The sequence below is a fragment of the Scyliorhinus torazame genome, chromosome 11 (genome assembly GCF_047496885.1).
Source record: "Scyliorhinus torazame isolate Kashiwa2021f chromosome 11, sScyTor2.1, whole genome shotgun sequence".
Taxonomy (NCBI): Eukaryota; Metazoa; Chordata; class Chondrichthyes; order Carcharhiniformes; family Scyliorhinidae; genus Scyliorhinus; species Scyliorhinus torazame.
In genome coordinates, this window is record NC_092717.1 from 198,274,611 (window position 1) to 198,302,510 (window position 27,900).

At 49.8% G+C, this 27,900-nt stretch overlaps 1 protein-coding gene across 4 annotated transcripts in view; it reads left to right on the plus strand.

Annotated features, from left to right (window-relative positions):
• Positions 1–27,900, plus strand: part of LOC140385753 (1-phosphatidylinositol 4,5-bisphosphate phosphodiesterase gamma-1-like) — a 439,770-nt gene that overhangs the window by 325,198 nt on the left and 86,672 nt on the right. For all 4 annotated transcript variants that reach the window (XM_072468226.1, XM_072468225.1, XM_072468227.1 and 1 more), the window contains exon 15: positions 27,502–27,609. In XM_072468226.1, the coding sequence (XP_072324327.1) occupies positions 27,502–27,609 (108 nt within the window). The remainder of the gene's footprint in view (positions 1–27,501; positions 27,610–27,900) is intronic.

Here is a 27,900-nt window from a genome sequence, read left to right on the forward strand (position 1 = left end):
TGACTCACTGTGCACTGACTCACTGTTCACTGACTCACTCTACACTGACTCACTGTGCACTGACTCACTGTGTCCTGACTCGCTCTACACTGACTCACTGTGTCCTGACTCACTCTACACTGACTCACTCTACACTGACTCACTGTGTCCTGACTCACTGTGTCCTGACTCACTCTACACTGACTCACTCTACACTGACTCACTCTACACTGACTCACTGTGTCCTGACTCACTGTGTCCTGACTCACTCTACACTGACTCACTCTACACTGACTCGCTCTACACTGACTCACTGTGTCCTGACTCACTCTACACTGACTCACTCTATACTGACTCACTCTATACTGACTCACTCTATACTGACTCACTCTACACTGACTCACTGTGTCCTGACTCACTGTGTCCTGACTCGCTCTACACTGACTCACTGTGTCCTGACTCACTCTACACTGACTCACTGTGTCCTGACTCACTGTGTCCTGACTCGCTCTACACTGACTCACTGTGTCCTGACTCACTCTACACTGACTCACTGTGTCCTGACTCACTGTGTCCTGACACACTGTGCACTGACTCACTCTACACTGACTCACTGTGTCCTGACTCACTGTGTCCTGACTCACTCTACACTGACTCACTGTGTCCTGACTCACTGTGTCCTGACTCGCTCTACACTGACTCACTGTGTCCTGACTCACTGTGTCCTGACTCACTGTGCACTGACTCACTGTGTCCTGACTCACTGTGCACTGACTCACTGTGCACTGACTCACTGTGTCCTGACTCACTCTACACTGACTCACTGTGTCCTGACTCACTGTGCACTGACTCACTGTGCACTGACTCACTGTGTCCTGACTCACTCTACACTGACTCACTGTGCACTGACTCACTGTGTCCTGACTCACTGTGCACTGACACACTGTGCACTGACTCACTATGTACTGACTCACTGTGTCCTGACTCACTCTACACTGACTCACTGTGCACTGACTCACTGTGTCCTGACTCACTGTGTACTGACTCACTCTGCACTGACTCACTCTACACTGACTCACTGTGTCCTGACTCACTCTACACTGACTCACTGTGTCCTGACTCACTGTGCACTGACTCACTGTGTCCTGACTCACTCTACACTGACTCACTGTGTCCTGACTCGCTCTACACTGACTCACTCTACACTGACTCACTCTACACTGACTCACTGTGTCCTGACTCACTGTGTCCTGACTCACTGTGTCCTGACTCACTCTACACTGACTCACTGTGCACTGACTCACTCTACACTGACTCACTGTGTCCTGACTCACTCTACACTGACTCACTCTACACTGACTCACTGTGCAGTGACTCACTGTGTCCTGACTCGCTCTACACTGACTCACTGTGTCCTGACTCACTCTACACTGACTCACTCTACACTGACTCACTGTGTCCTGACTCGCTCTACACTGACTCACTGTGTCCTGACTCACTCTACACTGACTCACTCTACACTGACTCACTCTATACTGACTCACTCTACACTGACTCACTGTGTCCTGACTCACTCTACACTGACTCACTGTGTCCTGACTCACTCTACACTGACTCACTGTGTCCTGACTCACTCTACACTGACTCACTCTACACTGACTCACTGTGTCCTGACTCACTCTACACTGACTCACTGTGTCCTGACTCACTGTATACTGACTCACTGTGTCCTGACTCACTGTGTCCTGACTCGCTCTACACTGACTCACTGTGTCCTGACTCACTCTACACTGACTCACTGTGTCCTGACTCACTCTACACTGACTCACTCTACACTGACTCACTCTACACTGACTCACTGTGTCCTGACTCACTCTACACTGACTCACTGTGTCCTGACTCACTCTACACTGACTCACTCTATACTGACTCACTCTACACTGACTCACTGTGTCCTGACTCGCTCTACACTGACTCACTGTGTCCTGACTCACTCTACACTGACTCACTCTACACTGACTCACTCTACACTGACTCACTCTACACTGACTCACTCTACACTGACTCGCTCTACACTGACTCACTCTACACTGACTCACTGTGTCCTGACTCACTCTACACTGACTCACTGTGTCCTGACTCACTGTGTCCTGACTCACTGTGTCCTGACTCACTCTACACTGACTCACTGTGCAGTGACTCACTCTACACTGACTCACTCTACACTGACTCACTGTGCACTGACTCACTGTGTCCTGACTCACTCTACACTGACTCACTGTGCACTGACTCACTGTGTCCTGACTCACTGTGTCCTGACTCACTCTACACTGACTCACTGTGTCCTGACTCACTCTACACTGACTCACTGTGTCCTGACTCACTCTACACTGACTCACTGTGTCCTGACACACTGTGCACTGACTCACTGTGTCCTGACTCACTCTACACTGACTCACTGTGTCCTGACTCACTCTACACTGACTCACTGTGTCCTGACTCACTCTACACTGACTCACTCTACACTGACTCACTCTACACTGACTCACTCTACACTGACTCACTGTGTCCTGACTCACTCTACACTGACTCACTCTACACTGACTCACTGTGTCCTGACACACTCTACACTGACTCACTGTGTCCTGACTCACTCTACACTGACTCACTCTACACTGACTCACTCTACACTGACTCACTCTACACTGACTCACTGTGTCCTGACACACTCTACACTGACTCACTGTGTCCTGACTCACTCTACACTGACTCACTGTGTCCTGACTCGCTCTACACTGACTCACTGTGTCCTGACTCGCTCTACACTGACTCACTGTGTCCTGACACACTGTGCACTGACTCACTCTACACTGACACACTGTGTCCTGACTCACTGTATACTGACACACTGTGCACTGACTCACTGTGCACTGACTCACTGTGTCCTGACTCACTCTACACTGACTCACTGTGTCCTGACTCACTCTACACTGACTCACTGTGTCCTGACACACTGTGCACTGACTCACTGTGCACTGACTCACTGTGTCCTGACTCACTCTACACTGACTCACTGTGTCCTGACTCACTCTACACTGACTCACTCTACACTGACTCACTGTGTCCTGACTCACTGTGTCCTGACTCACTCTACACTGACTCACTCTACACTGACTCACTGTGTCCTGACTCACTCTACACTGACTCACTCTACACTGACTCACTCTATACTGACTCACTGTGTCCTGACTCACTCTACACTGACTCACTCTACACTGACTCACTCTATACTGACTCACTCTACACTGACTCACTGTGTCCTGACTCACTCTACACTGACTCACTGTGCACTGACTCACTCTACACTGACTCACTGTGTCCTGACTCACTCTACACTGACTCACTGTGTCCTGACTCACTCTACACTGACTCACTGTGTCCTGACTCACTGTGTCCTGACACACTGTGTCCTGACTCACTGTGTACTGACTCACTCTACACTGACTCACTGTACACTGACTCACTGTGTCCTGACTCGCTCTACACTGACTCACTGTGTCCTGACTCACTCTACACTGACTCACTGTGTCCTGACTCGCTCTACACTGACTCACTGTGTCCTGACACACTCTACACTGACTCACTCTACACTGACTCACTGTGTCCTGACTCGCTCTACACTGACTCACTGTGCACTGACTCACTCTATACTGACTCACTCTACACTGACTCACTGTGTCCTGACTCGCTCTACACTGACTCACTGTGTCCTGACTCACTCTACACTGACTCACTGTGTCCTGACTCGCTCTACACTGACTCACTCTACACTGACTCACTGTGTCCTGACTCGCTCTACACTGACTCACTGTGTCCTGACTCGCTCTACACTGACTCACTGTGTCCTGACTCACTCTACACTGACTCACTCTACACTGACTCACTGTGCACTGACTCACTCTATACTGACTCACTCTACACTGACTCACTGTGTCCTGACTCACTCTACACTGACTCACTCTATACTGACTCACTCTACACTGACTCACTGTGTCCTGACTCGCTCTACACTGACTCACTGTGCACTGACTCACTCTACACTGACTCACTGTGCACTGACTCACTCTATACTGACTCACTCTACACTGACTCACTGTGTCCTGACTCGCTCTACACTGACTCACTGTGTCCTGACTCGCTCTACACTGACTCACTGTGTCCTGACTCACTCTACACTGACTCACTCTACACTGACTCACTGTGTCCTGACTCACTGTGCAGTGACTCACTCTACACTGACTCACTGTGTCCTGACTCACTCTACACTGACTCACTCTACACTGACTCACTGTGTCCTGACTCGCTCTACACTGACTCACTGTGTCCTGACTCACTCTACACTGACTCACTGTGTCCTGACTCACTCTACACTGACTCACTCTACACTGACTCACTGTGTCCTGACTCGCTCTACACTGACTCACTGTGTCCTGACTCACTCTACACTGACTCACTGTGTCCTGACTCGCTCTACACTGACTCACTGTGCACTGACTCACTCTACACTGACTCACTGTGCACTGACTCACTCTATACTGACTCACTGTGCACTGACTCACTCTATACTGACTCACTCTACACTGACTCACTGTGTCCTGACTCACTCTACACTGACTCACTGTGCACTGACTCACTCTACACTGACTCACTGTGCACTGACTCACTCTATACTGACTCACTCTACACTGACTCACTGTGTCCTGACTCACTCTACACTGACTCACTCTATACTGACTCACTCTACACTGACTCACTGTGTCCTGACTCGCTCTACACTGACTCACTGTGCACTGACTCACTCTACACTGACTCACTGTGCACTGACTCACTCTATACTGACTCACTGTGCACTGACTCACTCTATACTGACTCACTCTACACTGACTCACTGTGTCCTGACTCGCTCTACACTGACTCACTGTGTCCTGACTCACTCTACACTGACTCACTGTGTCCTGACTCGCTCTACACTGACTCACTGTGTCCTGACTCACTCTACACTGACTCACTCTACACTGACTCACTGTGCACTGACTCACTCTATACTGACTCACTCTACACTGACTCACTGTGTCCTGACTCACTGTGCAGTGACTCACTCTACACTGACTCACTGTGTCCTGACTCACTCTACACTGACTCACTCTACACTGACTCACTGTGTCCTGACTCGCTCTACACTGACTCACTGTGTCCTGACACACTGTGCACTGACTCACTCTACACTGACTCACTGTGTCCTGACTCGCTCTACACTGACTCACTGTGTCCTGACTCACTCTACACTGACTCACTCTACACTGACTCACTGTGCACTGACTCACTCTACACTGACTCACTCTACACTGACTCACTGTGTCCTGACTCACTCTACACTGACTCACTGTGTCCTGACTCGCTCTACACTGACTCACTCTACACTGAATCACTGTGTCCTGACACACTGTGCACTGACTCACTCTACACTGACTCACTGTGTCCTGACTCGCTCTACACTGACTCACTGTGTCCTGACTCACTCTACACTGACTCACTCTACACTGACTCACTGTGCACTGACTCACTCTACACTGACTCACTCTACACTGACTCACTGTGTCCTGACTCACTCTACACTGACTCACTGTGTCCTGACTCGCTCTACACTGACTCACTGTGTCCTGACTCACTCTACACTGACTCACTCTACACTGACTCACTGTGCACTGACTCACTGTGTCCTGACTCACTCTACACTGACTCACTGTGTCCTGACTCACTCTACACTGACTCACTGTGTCCTGACTCGCTCTACACTGACTCACTGTGTCCTGACTCACTCTATACTGACTCGCTCTACACTGACTCACTGTGTCCTGACTCGCTCTACACTGACTCACTGTGTCCTGACTCACTCTACACTGACTCACTCTATACTGACTCACTCTACACTGACTCACTCTACACTGACTCACTCTACACTGACTCACTGTGTCCTGACTCACTGTGTCCTGACTCACTCTACACTGACTCACTCTATACTGACTCACTGTGCACTGACTCACTGTGTCCTGACTCGCTCTACACTGACTCACTGTGTCCTGACTCACTCTACACTGACTCACTGTGTCCTGACACACTGTGCACTGACTCACTGTGTCCTGACTCGCTGTATACTGACACACTCTACACTGACTCACTGTGTCCTGACTCACTGTATACTGACACACTCTACACTGACTCACTGTGTCCTGACTCGCTCTACACTGACTCACTGTGTCCTGACTCACTCTACACTGACTCACTGTGTCCTGACTCGCTCTACACTGACTCACTGTGTCCTGACTCACTCTACACTGACTCACTCTACACTGACTCACTGTGTCCTGACTCACTGTGCACTGACTCACTCTACACTGACTCACTGTGTCCTGACTCGCTCTACACTGACTCACTGTGTCCTGACTCACTCTACACTGACTCACTCTACACTGACTCACTCTACACTGACTCACTCTATACTGACTCACTCTACACTGACTCACTCTACACTGACTCACTCTACACTGACTCACTGTGTCCTGACTCACTCTATACTGACTCACTGTGCACTGACTCACTCTACACTGACTCACTGTGTCCTGACTCACTCTACACTGACTCACTGTGCACTGACTCACTCTACACTGACTCACTGTGTCCTGACTCACTCTACACTGACTCACTCTACACTGACTCACTCTACACTGACTCACTGTGTCCTGACTCGCTCTACACTGACTCACTGTGTCCTGACTCACTCTACACTGACTCACTCTACACTGACTCACTCTACACTGACTCACTCTACACTGACTCACTGTGTCCTGACTCACTCTACACTGACTCACTCTACACTGACTCGCTCTACACTGACTCACTGTGTCCTGACTCACTCTACACTGACTCACTCTACACTGACTCACTCTACACTGACTCACTCTACACTGACTCACTCTACACTGACTCACTGTGTCCTGACACACTGTGCACTGACTCACTGTGTCCTGACTCACTCTACACTGACTCACTCTACACTGACTCACTGTGTCCTGACTCACTGTGTCCTGACTCACTCTACACTGACTCACTCTACACTGACTCACTGTGTCCTGACTCACTGTGTCCTGACTCACTCTACACTGACTCGCTGTGTCCTGACTCACTCTACACTGACTCACTCTACACTGACTCACTGTGTCCTGACTCACTCTACACTGACTCACTGTGTCCTGACACACTGTGCACTGACTCGCTCTACACTGACTCACTCTACACTGACTCACTGTGCACTGACTCACTCTACACTGACTCACTGTGTCCTGACTCACTGTGTCCTGACTCACTCTACACTGACTCACTCTACACTGACTCACTGTGCACTGACTCACTGTGTCCTGACTCACTCTACACTGACTCACTCTACACTGACTCACTCTACACTGACTCACTGTGCACTGACTCACTCTACACTGACTCACTGTGTCCTGACTCACTGTGTCCTGACTCACTCTACACTGACTCACTCTACACTGACTCACTGTGCACTGACTCACTGTGTCCTGACTCACTCTACACTGACTCACTCTACACTGACTCACTCTACACTGACTCACTCTACACTGACTCACTGTGCACTGACTCACTGTGTCCTGACTCACTCTACACTGACTCACTCTACACTGACTCACTGTGCACTGACTCACTGTGTCCTGACTCACTGTGCACTGACTCACTCTACACTGACTCACTCTACACTGACTCACTGTGTCCTGACTCGCTCTACACTGACTCACTCTACACTGACTCACTCTACACTGACTCACTCTATACTGACTCACTGTGCACTGACTCACTCTACACTGACTCACTCTACACTGACTCACTCTACACTGACTCACTCTACACTGACTCACTGTGTCCTGACTCACTCTATACTGACTCACTCTACACTGACTCACTCTACACTGACTCACTGTGTCCTGACTCACTCTACACTGACTCACTGTGTCCTGACTCGCTCTACACTGACTCGCTCTACACTGACTCACTGTGCACTGACTCACTCTACACTGACTCACTGTGTCCTGACTCACTGTGCACTGACTCACTGTGTCCTGACTCACTCTACACTGACTCACTGTGCACTGACTCACTCTACACTGACTCACTGTGTCCTGACTCACTCTACACTGACTCACTGTGTCCTGACTCACTGTGCACTGACTCACTGTGTCCTGACTCACTCTACACTGACTCACTGTGCACTGACTCACTCTACACTGACTCACTGTGTCCTGACTCACTCTACACTGACTCACTGTGCACTGACTCACTGTTCACTGACTCACTCTACACTGACTCACTGTGCACTGACTCACTGTGTCCTGACTCGCTCTACACTGACTCACTGTGTCCTGACTCACTCTACACTGACTCACTCTACACTGACTCACTGTGTCCTGACTCACTGTGTCCTGACTCACTCTACACTGACTCACTCTACACTGACTCACTCTACACTGACTCACTGTGTCCTGACTCACTCTACACTGACTCACTCTACACTGACTCACTCTACACTGACTCACTGTGTCCTGACTCGCTCTACACTGACTCACTGTGTCCTGACTCACTCTACACTGACTCACTGTGTCCTGACTCACTCTACACTGACTCACTGTGTCCTGACTCACTCTACACTGACTCACTCTACACTGACTCACTCTACACTGACTCACTGTGTCCTGACTCGCTCTACACTGACTCACTGTGTCCTGACTCACTCTACACTGACTCACTCTACACTGACTCACTGTGTCCTGACTCGCTCTACACTGACTCACTGTGTCCTGACTCACTCTACACTGACTCACTGTGCACTGACTCACTCTACACTGACTCACTGTGTCCTGACTCGCTCTACACTGACTCACTGTGCACTGACTCACTGTGTCCTGACTCGCTCTACACTGACTCACTGTGCACTGACTCACTCTACACTGACTCACTCTACACTGACTCACTGTGTCCTGACTCACTCTACACTGACTCACTGTGCCCTGACTCACTCTACACTGACTCACTCTACACTGACTCACTGTGCACTGACTCACTCTACACTGACTCACTCTATACTGACTCACTGTGTCCTGACTCACTCTACACTGACTCACTGTGTCCTGACTCACTCTACACTGACTCACTGTGTCCTGACTCACTCTACACTGACACACTGTGTCCTGACTCACTGTGCACTGACTCACTGTGTCCTGACTCACTCTACACTGACTCACTCTATACTGACTCACTGTGTCCTGACTCACTCTACACTGACTCACTGTGTCCTGACTCGCTCTACACTGACTCACTGTGTCCTGACTCACTCTACACTGACTCACTCTACACTGACTCACTCTATACTGACTCACTCTACACTGACTCACTGTGTCCTGACTCACTCTACACTGACTCACTGTGTCCTGACTCACTCTACACTGACTCACTGTGTCCTGACTCACTCTACACTGACTCACTCTACACTGACTCACTGTGTCCTGACTCACTCTACACTGACTCACTGTGTCCTGACTCACTGTATACTGACTCACTGTGTCCTGACTCACTGTGTCCTGACTCGCTCTACACTGACTCACTGTGTCCTGACTCACTCTACACTGACTCACTGTGTCCTGACTCACTCTACACTGACTCACTCTACACTGACTCACTCTACACTGACTCACTGTGTCCTGACTCACTCTACACTGACTCACTGTGTCCTGACTCACTCTACACTGACTCACTCTATACTGACTCACTCTACACTGACTCACTGTGTCCTGACTCGCTCTACACTGACTCACTGTGTCCTGACTCACTCTACACTGACTCACTCTACACTGACTCACTCTACACTGACTCACTCTACACTGACTCACTGTGTCCTGACTCACTGTGTCCTGACTCACTGTGTCCTGACTCACTCTACACTGACTCACTGTGTCCTGACTCACTGTGTCCTGACTCACTCTACACTGACTCACTGTGTCCTGACTCACTGTGTCCTGACACACTGTGCACTGACTCACTCTACACTGACTCGCTCTACACTGACTCACTCTACACTGACTCACTGTGTCCTGACTCACTCTACACTGACTCACTCTACACTGACTCACTGTGTCCTGACACACTCTACACTGACTCACTCTACACTGACTCGCTCTACACTGACTCACTGTGTCCTGACTCACTCTACACTGACTCACTGTGTCCTGACTCACTCTACACTGACTCACTGTGTCCTGACTCACTCTACACTGACTCACTGTGTCCTGACTCACTCTACACTGACTCACTCTACACTGACTCGCTCGACACTGACTCACTGTGTCCTGACTCACTCTACACTGACTCACTGTGTCCTGACTCACTCTACACTGACTCACTGTGTCCTGACTCACTGTGTCCTGACTCACTGTGTCCTGACTCACTCTACACTGACTCGCTCTACACTGACTCACTGTGTCCTGACTCACTCTACACTGACTCACTGTGTCCTGACTCACTCTACACTGACTCACTGTGCACTGACTCACTCTACACTGACTCACTGTGTCCTGACTCGCTCTACACTGACTCACTGTGTCCTGACTCACTCTACACTGACTCACTCTACACTGACTCACTCTACACTGACTCACTCTACACTGACTCACTCTACACTGACTCACTCTACACTGACTCACTGTGTCCTGACTCACTGTGTCCTGACTCACTGTGTCCTGACTCACTCTACACTGACTCACTGTGTCCTGACTCACTGTGTCCTGACTCACTCTACACTGACTCACTGTGTCCTGACTCACTGTGTCCTGACACACTGTGCACTGACTCACTCTACACTGACTCGCTCTACACTGACTCACTCTACACTGACTCACTGTGTCCTGACTCACTCTACACTGACTCACTCTACACTGACTCACTGTGTCCTGACACACTCTACACTGACTCACTCTACACTGACTCGCTCTACACTGACTCACTGTGTCCTGACTCACTCTACACTGACTCACTGTGTCCTGACTCACTCTACACTGACTCACTGTGTCCTGACTCACTCTACACTGACTCACTGTGTCCTGACTCACTCTACACTGACTCACTCTACACTGACTCGCTCGACACTGACTCACTGTGTCCTGACTCACTCTACACTGACTCACTGTGTCCTGACTCACTCTACACTGACTCACTGTGTCCTGACTCACTGTGTCCTGACTCACTGTGTCCTGACTCACTCTACACTGACTCGCTCTACACTGACTCACTGTGTCCTGACTCACTCTACACTGACTCACTGTGTCCTGACTCACTCTACACTGACTCACTGTGTCCTGACACACTCTACACTGACTCACTGTGTCCTGACTCACTCTACACTGACTCACTCGACACTGACTCACTCTACACTGACTCACTCTACACTGACTCACTGTGTCCTGACTCACTCTACACTGACTCACTGTGTCCTGACTCACTCTACACTGACTCACTCTACACTGACTCACTGTGCACTGACTCACTCTACACTGACTCACTCTATACTGACTCACTCTACACTGACTCACTCTACACTGACTCACTCTACACTGACTCACTCTACACTGACTCACTGTGTCCTGACTCACTGTGTCCTGACTCGCTCTACGCTGACTCACTGTGTCCTGACTCACTCTACACTGACTCACTCTACACTGACTCGCTCTACACTGACTCACTGTGCACTGACTCACTCTACACTGACTCACTCTACACTGACTCACTGTGTCCTGACTCACTCTACACTGACTCACTGTGTCCTGACTCGCTCTACGCTGACTCACTGTGTCCTGACTCACTCTACACTGACTCACTCTACACTGACTCGCTCTACACTGACTCACTCTATACTGACTCACTGTGTCCTGACACACTGTGTCCTGACTCACTCTACACTGACTCACTGTGCACTGACTCACTCTACACTGACTCACTGTGTACTGACTCACTCTACACTGACTCACTGTGTCCTGACTCACTCTACACTGACTCACTCTACACTGACTCACTCTATACTGACTCACTGTGTCCTGACTCACTCTACACTGACTCACTCTACACTGACTCACTGTGTCCTGACTCACTCTACACTGACTCACTGTGTCCTGACTCACTCTACACTGACACACTGTGCACTGACTCACTCTACACTGACTCACTGTGCACTGACTCACTCTACACTGACTCACTCTACACTGACTCACTCTACACTGACTCACTGTGCACTGACTCACTCTACACTGACTCACTGTGCACTGACTCACTCTACACTGACTCACTCTACACTGACTCACTCTACACTGACACACTGTGCACTGACTCACTCTACACTGACTCACTGTGTCCTGACTCACTGTGTCCTGACTCACTCTACACTGACTCACTCTACACTGACTCACTGTGTCCTGACTCACTCTACACTGACTCACTCTACACTGACTCACTCTATACTGACTCACTGTGTCCTGACTCACTCTACACTGACTCACTGTGCACTGACTCACTCTACACTGACTCACTGTGTCCTGACTCACTCTACACTGACTCACTCTACACTGACTCACTGTGTCCTGACTCACTCTACACTGACACACTGTGCACTGACTCACTGTGCACTGACTCACTCTACACTGACTCACTGTGCACTGACTCACTCTACACTGACTCACTGTGTCCTGACTCACTCTATACTGACTCACTGTGTCCTGACTCACTCTACACTGACACACTGTGTCCTGACTCACTCTATACTGACTCACTGTGTCCTGACTCACTCTACACTGACACACTGTGTCCTGACTCACTCTACACTGACTCACTGTGTCCTGACTCGCTCTACACTGACTCACTGTGCACTGACTCACTCTACACTGACTCACTCTATACTGACTCACTGTGTCCTGACTCACTCTACACTGACTCACTGTGTCCTGACTCGCTCTACACTGACTCACTGTGTCCTGACTCACTCTACACTGACTCACTGTGTCCTGACTCACTCTACACTGACTCACTGTGTCCTGACTCGCTCTACACTGACTCACTGTGTCCTGACTCGCTCTACACTGACTCACTGTGTCCTGACTCACTCTACACTGACTCACTGTGTCCTGACTCACTCTACACTGACTCACTGTGTCCTGACTCACTGTGTCCTGACTCACTGTGTCCTGACTCACTCTACACTGACTCACTGTGCACTGACTCACTGTGTCCTGACTCACTGTGTCCTGACTCACTCTACACTGACTCACTGTGTCCTGACTCACTCTACACTGACTCACTGTGTCCTGACTCGCTCTACACTGACTCACTGTGTCCTGACTCGCTCTACACTGACTCACTGTGTCCTGACTCACTCTACACTGACTCACTGTGTCCTGACTCACTCTACACTGACTCACTGTGTCCTGACTCACTCTACACTGACTCACTCTACACTGACTCACTGTGTCCTGACTCGCTCTACACTGACTCACTGTGTCCTGACTCACTCTACACTGACTCACTGTGTCCTGACTCACTCTACACTGACTCACTGTGTCCTGACTCGCTCTACACTGACTCACTGTGTCCTGACTCACTGTGTCCTGACACACTGTGTCCTGACTCACTGTGTCCTGACTCACTCTACACTGACTCACTCTACACTGACTCACTCTACACTGACTCACTGTGTCCTGACTCACTCTACACTGACTCACTGTGTCCTGACTCACTCTACACTGACTCACTGTGTCCTGACTCACTCTACACTGACTCACTCTATACTGACTCACTCTACACTGACTCACTGTGTCCTGACTCACTCTACACTGACTCACTGTGTCCTGACTCACTCTACACTGACTCACTGTGCACTGACTCACTCTACACTGACTCACTGTGTCCTGACTCGCTCTACACTGACTCACTGTGTCCTGACTCACTGTGTCCTGACTCACTGTGTCCTGACTCACTGTGTCCTGACACACTGTGTCCTGACTCACTCTACACTGACTCACTCTACACTGACTCACTGTACACTGACTCACTGTGTCCTGACTCGCTCTACACTGACTCACTGTGTCCTGACTCACTCTACACTGACTCACTGTGTCCTGACTCGCTCTACACTGACTCACTGTGTCCTGACTCACTCTACACTGACTCACTGTGTCCTGACTCACTCTACACTGACTCACTGTGTCCTGACTCGCTCTACACTGACTCACTGTGTCCTGACTCACTCTACACTGACTCACTGTGTCCTGACTCACTCTATACTGACTCGCTCTACACTGACTCACTGTGTCCTGACTCGCTCTACACTGACTCACTGTGTCCTGACTCACTCTACACTGACTCACTCTACACTGACTCACTGTGCACTGACTCACTCTACACTGACTCACTGTGTCCTGACTCGCTCTACACTGACTCACTGTGTCCTGACTCACTCTACACTGACTCACTGTGTCCTGACTCGCTCTACACTGACTCACTGTGTCCTGACTCACTCTACACTGACTCACTCTACACTGACTCACTGTGCACTGACTCACTGTGTCCTGACTCGCTCTACACTGACTCACTGTGTCCTGACTCACTCTACACTGACTCACTCTACACTGACTCACTGTGTCCTGACTCACTGTGTCCTGACTCACTCTACACTGACTCACTCTATACTGACTCACTGTGCACTGACTCACTGTGTCCTGACTCGCTCTACACTGACTCACTGTGTCCTGACTCACTCTACACTGACTCACTCTACACTGACTCACTGTGCACTGACTCACTGTGTCCTGACACACTGTGCACTGACTCACTGTGTCCTGACTCGCTCTACACTGACTCACTGTGTCCTGACTCACTCTACACTGACTCACTCTACACTGACTCACTCTACACTGACTCACTGTATACTGACTCACTGTGTCCTGACACACTGTGCACTGACTCACTCTACACTGACTCACTGTGTCCTGACTCGCTCTGCACTGACTCACTGTGTCCTGACTCACTCTACACTGACTCACTCTACACTGACTCATTCTACACTGACTCACTCTACACTGACTCACTCTACACTGACTCACTGTGTCCTGACTCGCTCTGCACTGACTCACTGTGTCCTGACTCACTCTACACTGACTCATTCTACACTGACTCACTCTATACTGACTCACTCTACACTGACTCACTGTGTCCTGACTCACTCTACACTGACTCACTGTGTCCTGACTCACTCTACACTGACTCACTCTACACTGACTCGCTCTACACTGACTCACTGTGTCCTGACTCACTCTACACTGACTCACTCTACACTGACTCACTCTACACTGACTCACTGTGTCCTGACTCACTCTACACTGACTCACTGTGTCCTGACTCACTGTGTCCTGACTCACTGTGTCCTGACTCACTCTACACTGACTCGCTCTACACTGACTCACTGTGTCCTGACTCACTCTACACTGACTCACTGTGTCCTGACACACTGTGTCCTGACTCACTCTACACTGACTCACTCTACACTGACTCACTCTACACTGACTCACTGTGCACTGACTCACTGTGTCCTGACTCACTCTACACTGACTCACTGTGCACTGACTCACTCTACACTGACTCACTGTGCACTGACTCACTGTGTACTGACTCACTCTACACTGACTCACTGTGTCCTGACTCACTCTACACTGACTCACTCTACACTGACTCACTGTGTCCTGACTCACTCTACACTGACACACTGTGCACTGACTCACTCTACACTGACTCACTCTACACTGACTCACTCTACACTGACTCACTGTGCACTGACTCACTGTGTCCTGACTCACTCTACACTGACTCACTCTACACTGACTCACTGTGTCCTGACTCACTCTACACTGACACACTGTGCACTGACTCACTCTACACTGACTCACTGTGCACTGACTCACTCTACACTGACTCACTGTGTCCTGACTCACTCTACACTGACTCACTGTGTCCTGACTCACTCTATACTGACTCACTGTGTCCTGACTCACTCTACACTGACTCACTGTGTCCTGACTCGCTCTACACTGACTCACTCTACACTGACTCACTGTGCACTGACTCACTGTGTCCTGACTCACTCTATACTGACTCACTGTGTCCTGACTCACTCTACACTGACTCACTGTGTCCTGACTCACTGTGTCCTGACTCACTCTACACTGACTCACTGTGCAGTGACTCACTCTACACTGACTCACTGTGTCCTGACTCACTCTACACTGACTCACTCTACACTGACTCACTCTATACTGACTCACTCTACACTAACTCACTCTACACTGACTCACTGTGTCCTGACTCACTGTGCAGTGACTCACTCTACACTGACTCACTCTACACTGACTCACTCTATACTGACTCACTGTGCACTGACTCACTGTGTCCTGACTCACTCTACACTGACTCACTGTGTCCTGACTCGCTCTACACTGACTCACTGTGTCCTGACTCACTCTACACTGACTCACTGTGTCCTGACTCACTCTACACTGACTCACTGTGTCCTGACTCGCTCTACACTGACTCACTGTGTCCTGACTCACTCTACACTGACTCACTGTGTCCTGACTCACTCTACACTGACTCACTGTGTCCTGACTCACTCTACACTGACTCACTGTGTCCTGACTCACTCTACACTGACTCACTGTGTCCTGACTCGCTCTACACTGACTCACTGTGTCCTGACTCACTGTGTCCTGACACACTGTGTCCTGACTCACTGTGTCCTGACTCACTCTACACTGACTCACTCTACACTGACTCACTCTACACTGACTCACTGTGTCCTGACTCACTCTACACTGACTCACTGTGTCCTGACTCACTCTACACTGACTCACTGTGTCCTGACTCGCTCTACACTGACTCACTGTGTCCTGACTCACTGTGTCCTGACTCACTGTGTCCTGACTCACTCTACACTGACTCACTCTACACTGACTCACTGTGCACTGACTCACTGTGTCCTGACACACTCTACACTGACTCACTCTACACTGACTCACTGTGCACTGACTCACTCTACACTGACTCACTGTGTCCTGACTCACTGTGCACTGACTCACTCTATACTGACTCACTCTATACTGACTCACTGTGTCCTGACTCACTGTGTCCTGACTCACTCTACACTGACTCACTCTACACTGACTCACTGTGTCCTGACTCACTGTGTCCTGACTCACTGTGTCCTGACTCACTGTGTCCTGACTCACTCTATACTGACTCACTGTGCACTGACTCACTCTACACTGACTCACTCTACACTGACTCACTCTACACTGACTCACTGTGTCCTGACTCACTGTGTCCTGACTCACTGTGTCCTGACTCACTCTATACTGACTCACTGTGCACTGACTCACTCTACACTGACTCACTCTACACTGACTCACTGTGTCCTGACTCACTGTGTCCTGACTCACTGTGCACTGACTCACTCTACACTGACTCACTGTGTCCTGACTCACTGTGTCCTGACTCACTGTGTCCTGACTCACTCTATACTGACTCACTGTGCACTGACTCACTCTACACTGACTCACTGTGCACTGACTCACTCTACACTGACTCACTCTATACTGACTCACTCTACACTGACTCACTGTGTCCTGACTCACTCTACACTGACTCACTGTGTCCTGACTCACTCTACACTGACTCACTCTATACTGACTCACTCTACACTGACTCACTGTGTCCTGACTCACTCTACACTGACTCACTGTGTCCTGACTCACTCTACACTGACTCACTGTGTCCTGACTCACTGTGTCCTGACTCACTCTACACTGACTCACTGTGTCCTGACTCACTGTGTCCTGACTCACTCTACACTGACTCACTGTGTCCTGACTCACTGTGTCCTGACTCACTCTACACTGACTCACTCTACACTGACTCACTGTGTCCTGACTCACTGTGTCCTGACTCACTCTACACTGACTCACTGTGTCCTGACTCACTGTGTCCTGACTCACTGTGTCCTGACTCACTCTACACTGACTCACTGTGTCCTGACTCACTCTACACTGACTCACTCTACACTGACTCACTCTACACTGACTCACTGTGTCCTGACTCACTGTGTCCTGACTCACTGTGCACTGACTCACTCTACACTGACTCACTCTACACTGACTCACTCTACACTGACTCACTGTGTCCTGACTCACTGTGTCCTGACACACTGTGCACTGACTCACTCTACACTGACTCACTCTACACTGACTCACTCTATACTGACTCACTGTGTCCTGACTCACTGTGTCCTGACTCACTCTACACTGACTCACTCTACACTGACTCACTCTACACTGACTCACTGTGTCCTGACTCACTGTGTCCTGACTCACTGTGCACTGACTCACTCTACACTGACTCACTCTACACTGACTCACTCTACACTGACTCACTGTGTCCTGACTCACTCTACACTGACTCACTCTACACTGACTCACTCTACACTGACTCACTGTGTCCTGACTCACTGTGTCCTGACTCACTGTGCACTGACTCACTCTACACTGACTCACTCTACACTGACTCACTCTACACTGACACACTGTGCACTGACTCACTCTACACTGACTCACTCTACACTGACTCACTCTACACTGACTCACTGTGCACTGACTCACTGTGTCCTGACACACTGTGCACTGACTCACTCTACACTGACTCACTGTGTCCTGACTCGCTCTACACTGACTCACTGTGTCCTGACTCACTCTACACTGACTCACTGTGTCCTGACACACTGTGTCCTGACTCACTCTACACTGACTCACTCTACACTGACTCACTCTACACTGACTCACTGTGTCCTGACTCGCTCTACACTGACTCACTGTGTCCTGACTCGCTCTACACTGACTCACTGTGTCCTGACTCACTCTACACTGACTCACTCTACACTGACTCGCTCTACACTGACTCACTGTGTCCTGACTCACTCTACACTGACTCACTGTGTCCTGACTCACTGTGTCCTGACTCACTCTACACTGACTCGCTCTACACTGACTCACTGTGTCCTGACTCACTCTACACTGACTCACTGTGTCCTGACTCACTGTGTCCTGACTCACTCTACACTGACTCACTGTGCAGTGACTCACTCTACACTGACTCACTCTACACTGACTCACTCTACACTGACTCACTCTACACTGACTCACTCTACACTGACTCACTGTGCACTGACTCACTGTGTCCTGACTCACTCTACACTGACTCACTCTACACTGACTCACTCTATACTGACTCACTCTACACTAACTCACTCTACACTGACTCACTGTGTCCTGACTCACTGTGCAGTGACTCACTCTACACTGACTCACTCTACACTGACTCACTCTACACTGACTCACTCTACACTGACTCACTGTGCACTGACTCACTGTGTCCTGACTCACTCTACACTGACTCACTCTACACTGACTCACTCTATACTGACTCACTCTACACTAACTCACTCTACACTGACTCACTGTGTCCTGACTCACTGTGCAGTGACTCACTCTACACTGACTCACTGTGTCCTGACTCGCTCTACACTGACTCACTGTGTCCTGACTCGCTCTACACTGACTCACTGTGTCCTGACTCACTCTACACTGACTCACTGTGTCCTGACACACTGTGCACTGACTCACTGTGTCCTGACTCACTCTACACTGACTCACTGTGTCCTGACTCACTGTGCACTGACTCACTGTGTCCTGACTCGCTCTACACTGACTCACTGTGTCCTGACTCACTCTACACTGACTCACTCTACACTGACTCACTCTACACTGACTCACTCTACACTGACTCACTGTGTCCTGACTCACTCTACACTGACTCACTCTACACTGACTCACTGTGTCCTGACACACTCTACACTGACTCACTGTGTCCTGACTCGCTCTACACTGACTCACTGTGTCCTGACTCACTCTACACTGACTCACTCTACACTGACTCACTCTACACTGACTCACTGTGTCCTGACTCACTCTACACTGACTCACTGTGTCCTGACTCACTGTGCACTGACTCACTGTGTCCTGACTCACTGTGTCCTGACTCACTCTACACTGACTCACTCTACACTGACTCACTGTGTCCTGACTCACTCTACACTGACTCACTGTGTCCTGACTCACTGTGCACTGACTCACTGTGTCCTGACTCACTGTGCACTGACTCACTGTGTCCTGACTCACTGTGCACTGACTCACTGTGTCCTGACTCACTGTGCACTGACTCACTGTGTCCTGACTCACTGTGTCCTGACTCACTGTGCACTGACTCACTGTGTCCTGACTCACTCTACACTGACTCACTCTACACTGACTCACTGTGCACTGACTCACTGTGTCCTGACTCACTCTACACTGACTCACTGTGTCCTGACTCACTGTGTCCTGACTCACTGTGCAGTGACTCACTGTGTCCTGACTCACTCTACACTGACTCACTCTACACTGACTCACTGTGCACTGACTCACTCTACACTGACTCACTGTGTCCTGACTCACTCTACACTGACTCACTCTACACTGACTCACTGTGTCCTGACTCACTCTACACTGACTCACTGTGTCCTGACTCACTCTACACTGACTCACTCTACACTGACTCACTGTGTCCTGACTCACTCTACACTGACTCACTCTACACTGACTCACTGTGTCCTGACTCACTCTACACTGACTCACTGTGTCCTGACTCACTCTACACTGACTCACTGTGTCCTGACTCACTGTGTCCTGACTCACTGTGCACTGACTCACTGTGTCCTGACTCACTGTGCACTGACTCACTGTGTCCTGACTCACTGTGCACTGACTCACTGTGTCCTGACTCACTGTGTCCTGACTCACTGTGTCCTGACTCACTCTACACTGACTCACTCTACACTGACTCACTGTGTCCTGACTCACTGTGTCCTGACTCACTGTGCAGTGACTCACTGTGTCCTGACTCACTCTACACTGACTCACTCTATACTGACTCACTGTGTCCTGACTCACTCTACACTGACTCACTCTACACTGACTCACTGTGTCCTGACTCACTCTACACTGACTCACTGTGTCCTGACTCACTCTACACTGACTCACTCTACACTGACTCACTGTGTCCTGACTCACTCTACACTGACTCACTGTGTCCTGACTCACTCTACACTGACTCACTGTGTCCTGACTCACTCTACACTGACTCACTGTGTCCTGACACACTGTGTCCTGACTCACTGTGCACTGACTCACTCTACACTGACTCACTGTGTCCTGACTCACTGTGTCCTGACTCACTCTACACTGACTCACTCTACACTGACTCACTGTGTCCTGACTCACTCTACACTGACTCACTCTACACTGACTCACTGTGTCCTGACTCACTGTGTCCTGACTCACTCTACACTGACTCACTCTATACTGACTCACTCTATACTGACTCACTGTGTCCTGACTCACTCTACACTGACTCACTGTGTCCTGACTCACTCTATACTGACTCACTCTACACTGACTCGCTCTACACTGACTCACTCTACACTGACTCACTGTGTCCTGACTCACTCTACACTGACTCACTGTGCACTGACTCACTCTACACTGACTCACTCTACACTGACTCACTGTGTCCTGACTCACTCTATACTGACTCACTCTACACTGACTCACTCTACACTGACTCACTCTATACTGACTCACTCTACACTGACTCACTCTACACTGACTCACTCTACACTGACTCACTGTGCACTGACTCACTCTACACTGACTCACTCTACACTGACTCACTCTACACTGACTCACTGTGTCCTGACACACTCTACACTGACTCACTCTACACTGACTCACTGTGCACTGACTCACTCTACACTGACTCACTGTGTCCTGACTCACTCTACACTGACTCACTGTGTCCTGACTCACTGTGTCCTGACTCACTCTACACTGACTCACTGTGCACTGACTCACTCTACACTGACTCACTCTACACTGACTCACTCTACACTGACTCACTGTGTCCTGACACACTCTATACTGACTCACTCTACACTGACTCACTCTACACTGACTCACTCTACACTGACTCACTGTGTCCTGACACACTCTACACTGACTCACTCTATACTGACTCACTCTACACTGACTCGCTCTACACTGACTCACTCTACACTGACTCACTGTGCACTGACTCACTCTACACTGACTCACTCTACACTGACTCACTGTGTCCTGACTCACTCTATACTGACTCACTCTACACTGACTCACTCTACACTGACTCACTCTATACTGATTCACTCTACACTGACTCACTCTACACTGACTCACTCTACACTGACTCACTGTGCACTGACTCACTCTACACTGACTCACTCTACACTGACTCACTCTACACTGACTCACTGTGTCCTGACTCACTCTACACTGACTCACTGTGCACTGACTCACTCTACACTGACTCACTCTACACTGACTCACTCTACACTGACTCACTGTGTCCTGACTCACTCTACACTGACTCACTGTGCACTGACTCACTCTACACTGACTCACTGTGTCCTGACTCACTGTGCACTGACTCACTGTATACTGACTCACTGTGTCCTGACTCACTCTACACTGACTCACTGTGTCCTGACTCACTGTGCACTGACTCACTGTGCACTGACTCACTGTGCACTGACTCACTGTGCACTGACTCACTGTGCACTGACTCACTCTACACTGACTCACTGTGTCCTGACTCACTGTGCACTGACTCACTGTGCACTGACTCACTGTGTCCTGACTCACTCTACACTGACTCACTGTGTCCTGACTCACTGTGCACTGACTCACTGTGCACTGACTCACTGTGCACTGACTCACTCTACACTGACTCACTGTGTCCTGACTCACTCTACACTGACTCACTCTACACTGACTCACTGTGTCCTGACTCACTGTGTCCTGACTCACTGTGCACTGACTCACTCTACACTGACTCACTCTACACTGACTCACTGTGTCCTGACTCACTGTGCACTGACTCACTCTACACTGACTCACTGTGTCCTGACTCACTCTACACTGACTCACTGTGCACTGACTCACTCTACACTGACTCACTCTACACTGACACACTGTGTCCTGACTCACTCTACACTGACTCACTGTGCACTGACTCACTGTGCACTGACTCACTCTACACTGACTCACTGTGCACTGACTCACTCTACACTGACTCACTCTACACTGACTCACTGTGCACTGACTCACTCTACACTGACTCACTGTGTCCTGACTCACTCTACACTGACTCACTCTACACTGACTCACTGTGCACTGACTCACTCTACACTGACTCACTGTGCACTGACTCACTGTGCACTGACTCACTGTGCACTGACTCACTCTACACTGACTCACTGTGTCCTGACTCACTGTGCACTGACTCACTGTGCACTGACTCACTCTACACTGACTCACTGTGTCCTGACTCACTCTACACTGACTCACTGTGCACTGACTCACTCTACACTGACTCACTGTGCACTGACTCACTCTACACTGACTCACTCTACACTGACTCACTGTGCACTGACTCACTCTACACTGACTCACTGTGTCCTGACTCACTCTACACTGACTCACTCTACACTGACTCACTCTACACTGACTCACTGTGCACTGACTCACTCTACACTGACTCACTCTACACTGACTCACTCTACACTGACTCACTGTGCACTGACTCACTCTACACTGACTCACTGTGTCCTGACTCACTCTACACTGACTCACTGTGTCCTGACTCACTCTACACTGACTCACTGTGTCCTGACTCGCTCTACACTGACACACTGTGCACTGACTCACTGTGCACTGACTCACTCTACACTGACTCACTGTGTCCTGACACACTCTACACTGACACACTGTGCACTGACTCACTCTACACTGACTCACTCTACACTGACTCACTCTACACTGACTCACTCTACACTGACTCACTGTGTCCTGACACACTGTGCACTGACTCACTCTACACTGACTCACTCTACACTGACTCACTGTGTCCTGACACACTGTGCACTGACTCACTCTACACTGACTCACTCTACACTGACTCACTCTACACTGACTCACTCTACACTGACTCACTGTGCACTGACTCACTCTACACTGACTCACTCTACACTGACTCACTCTACACTGACTCACTGTGCACTGACTCACTCTACACTGACTCACTGTGTCCTGACTCACTGTGCACTGACTCACTGTATACTGACTCACTGTGTCCTGACTCACTCTACACTGACTCACTGTGTCCTGACTCACTGTGCACTGACTCACTGTGCACTGACTCACTGTGCACTGACTCACTGTGCACTGACTCACTCTACACTGACTCACTGTGTCCTGACTCACTCTACACTGACTCACTCTACACTGACTCACTGTGTCCTGACTCACTGTGTCCTGACTCACTGTGCACTGACTCACTCTACACTGACTCACTCTACACTGACTCACTGTGTCCTGACTCACTGTGCACTGACTCACTCTACACTGACTCACTGTGTCCTGACTCACTCTACACTGACTCACTGTGCACTGACTCACTCTACACTGACTCACTCTACACTGACACACTGTGTCCTGACTCACTCTACACTGACTCACTGTGCACTGACTCACTGTGCACTGACTCACTCTACACTGACTCACTGTGCACTGACTCACTCTACACTGACTCACTCTACACTGACTCACTGTGCACTGACTCACTCTACACTGACTCACTGTGTCCTGACTCACTCTACACTGACTCACTCTACACTGACTCACTGTGCACTGACTCACTCTACACTGACTCACTGTGCACTGACTCACTGTGCACTGACTCACTCTACACTGACTCACTGTGTCCTGACTCACTGTGCACTGACTCACTGTGCACTGACTCACTCTACACTGACTCACTGTGTCCTGACTCACTCTACACTGACTCACTGTGCACTGACTCACTCTACACTGACTCACTGTGCACTGACTCACTCTACACTGACTCACTCTACACTGACTCACTGTGCACTGACTCACTCTACACTGACTCACTGTGTCCTGACTCACTCTACACTGACTCACTCTACACTGACTCACTCTACACTGACTCACTGTGCACTGACTCACTCTACACTGACTCACTCTACACTGACTCACTCTACACTGACTCACTGTGCACTGACTCACTCTACACTGACTCACTGTGTCCTGACTCACTCTACACTGACTCACTGTGTCCTGACTCACTCTACACTGACTCACTGTGTCCTGACTCGCTCTACACTGACACACTGTGCACTGACTCACTGTGCACTGACTCACTCTACACTGACTCACTGTGTCCTGACACACTCTACACTGACACACTGTGCACTGACTCACTCTACACTGACTCACTCTACACTGACTCACTCTACACTGACTCACTCTACACTGACTCACTGTGTCCTGACACACTGTGCACTGACTCACTCTACACTGACTCACTCTACACTGACTCACTCTACACTGACTCACTCTACACTGACTCACTGTGCACTGACACACTGTGCACTGACTCACTCTACACTGACTCACTCTACACTGACTCACTCTACACTGACTCACTCTACACTGACACACTGTGCACTGACTCACTCTACACTGACTCACTCTACACTGACTCACTCTACACTGACACACTGTGCACTGACTCACTCTACACTGACTCACTCTACACTGACTCACTCTACACTGACACACTGTGCACTGACTCACTCTACACTGACTCACTCTACACTGACTCACTCTACACTGACTCACTCTACACTGACTCACTCTACACTGACTCACTCTACACTGACACACTGTGCACTGACACACTGTGCACTGACTCACTCTACACTGACTCACTCTACACTGACTCACTCTACACTGACTCACTGTGTCCTGACACACTCTACACTGACTCACTCTACACTGACTCACTGTGCACTGACTCACTCTACACTGACTCACTGTGTCCTGACACACTCTACACTGACTCACCCTACACTGACTCACTGTGTCCTGACTCACTCTACACTGACTCACTGTGCACTGACTCACTGTGCACTGACTCACTCTACACTGACTCACTCTACACTGACTCACTGTGCAGTGACTCACTCTACACTGACTCACTGTGTCCTGACTCACTCTACACTGACTCACTCTACACTGACTCACTGTGTCCTGACTCACTCTACACTGACTCACTGTGTCCTGACTCACTCTACACTGACTCACTGTGTCCTGACTCGCTCTACACTGACACACTGTGCACTGACTCACTCTACACTGACTCACTGTGTCCTGACTCGCTCTACACTGACACACTGTGCACTGACTCACTCTACACTGACTCACTGTGTCCTGACTCGCTCTACACTGACACACTGTGCACTGACTCACTCTACACTGACTCACTGTGCACTGACTCACTGTGCACTGACTCACTCTACACTGACTCACTGTGTCCTGACTCACTGTGTCCTGACTCACTCTACACTGACTCACTCTACACTGACTCACTGTGTCCTGACACACTGTGCACTGACTCACTGTGCACTGACTCACTCTACACTGACTCACTCTACACTGACTCACTGTGCACTGACTCACTGTGTCCTGACACACTGTGCACTGACTCACTGTGTCCTGACTCACTCTACACTGACTCACTCTACACTGACTCACTGTGCACTGACTCACTCTATACTGACTCACTCTATACTGACTCACTGTGTCCTGACTCACTGTGTCCTGACTCACTCTACACTGACTCACTGTATACTGACTCACTGTGCACTGACTCACTGTGCACTGACTCACTCTACACTGACTCACTCTATACTGACTCACTGTGTCCTGACTCACTGTGTCCTGACTCACTGTGTCCTGACTCACTCTACACTGACTCACTCTACACTGACTCACTCTACACTGACTCACTGTGCACTGACTCACTGTGCACTGACTCACTCTACACTGACTCACTCTATACTGACTCACTGTGCACTGACTCACTGTAAAAGGAAAACCAGACCCGAGGCGTTTGAAGTGCATTCCTCGTTCTTAAGGGGTTACATGTAAATACTGGAAATGCAGAAGAGGAGTTGATAAACTTGAGGCCAGCATAACTGCTAGGTTCAAAAGCTGGGAAGCTGAGGATCAGAATAAATTTTTTTTCACTCATTCTTTGCAGAACTGGAGCCCACATTACTTTGTCCTGACTAGTAATAAGATCTATTACTCTGAGGAAACATCCAGGTGCCAGAACAATGAGGATGAAGAGGAAGAAGAACAGAAAGAGGTACCCACCATTATTTTTAATCCTTCTTCCTTGCCGGTACTAACTCACTCTGGGATACAGCTATATTTCATCTTCGTGAGCACTCCTGAGGTAGAAGCTGAACGCTAGGCAGAGCATCATAGTGAAGCCTGATCTTTTCCCTCACCAGAGACCTGCCCACGCATATGTTCTCTGAAGAAGCCATTCAATGGCGATGAGTATTTCTGGCCTCCCCTTCTCTTGCCGAATTGCGAAAGCCATCTGTAGACTCCTTTGTCTGAAATCAGCTATCATAGCACAGGCCAGAACTGG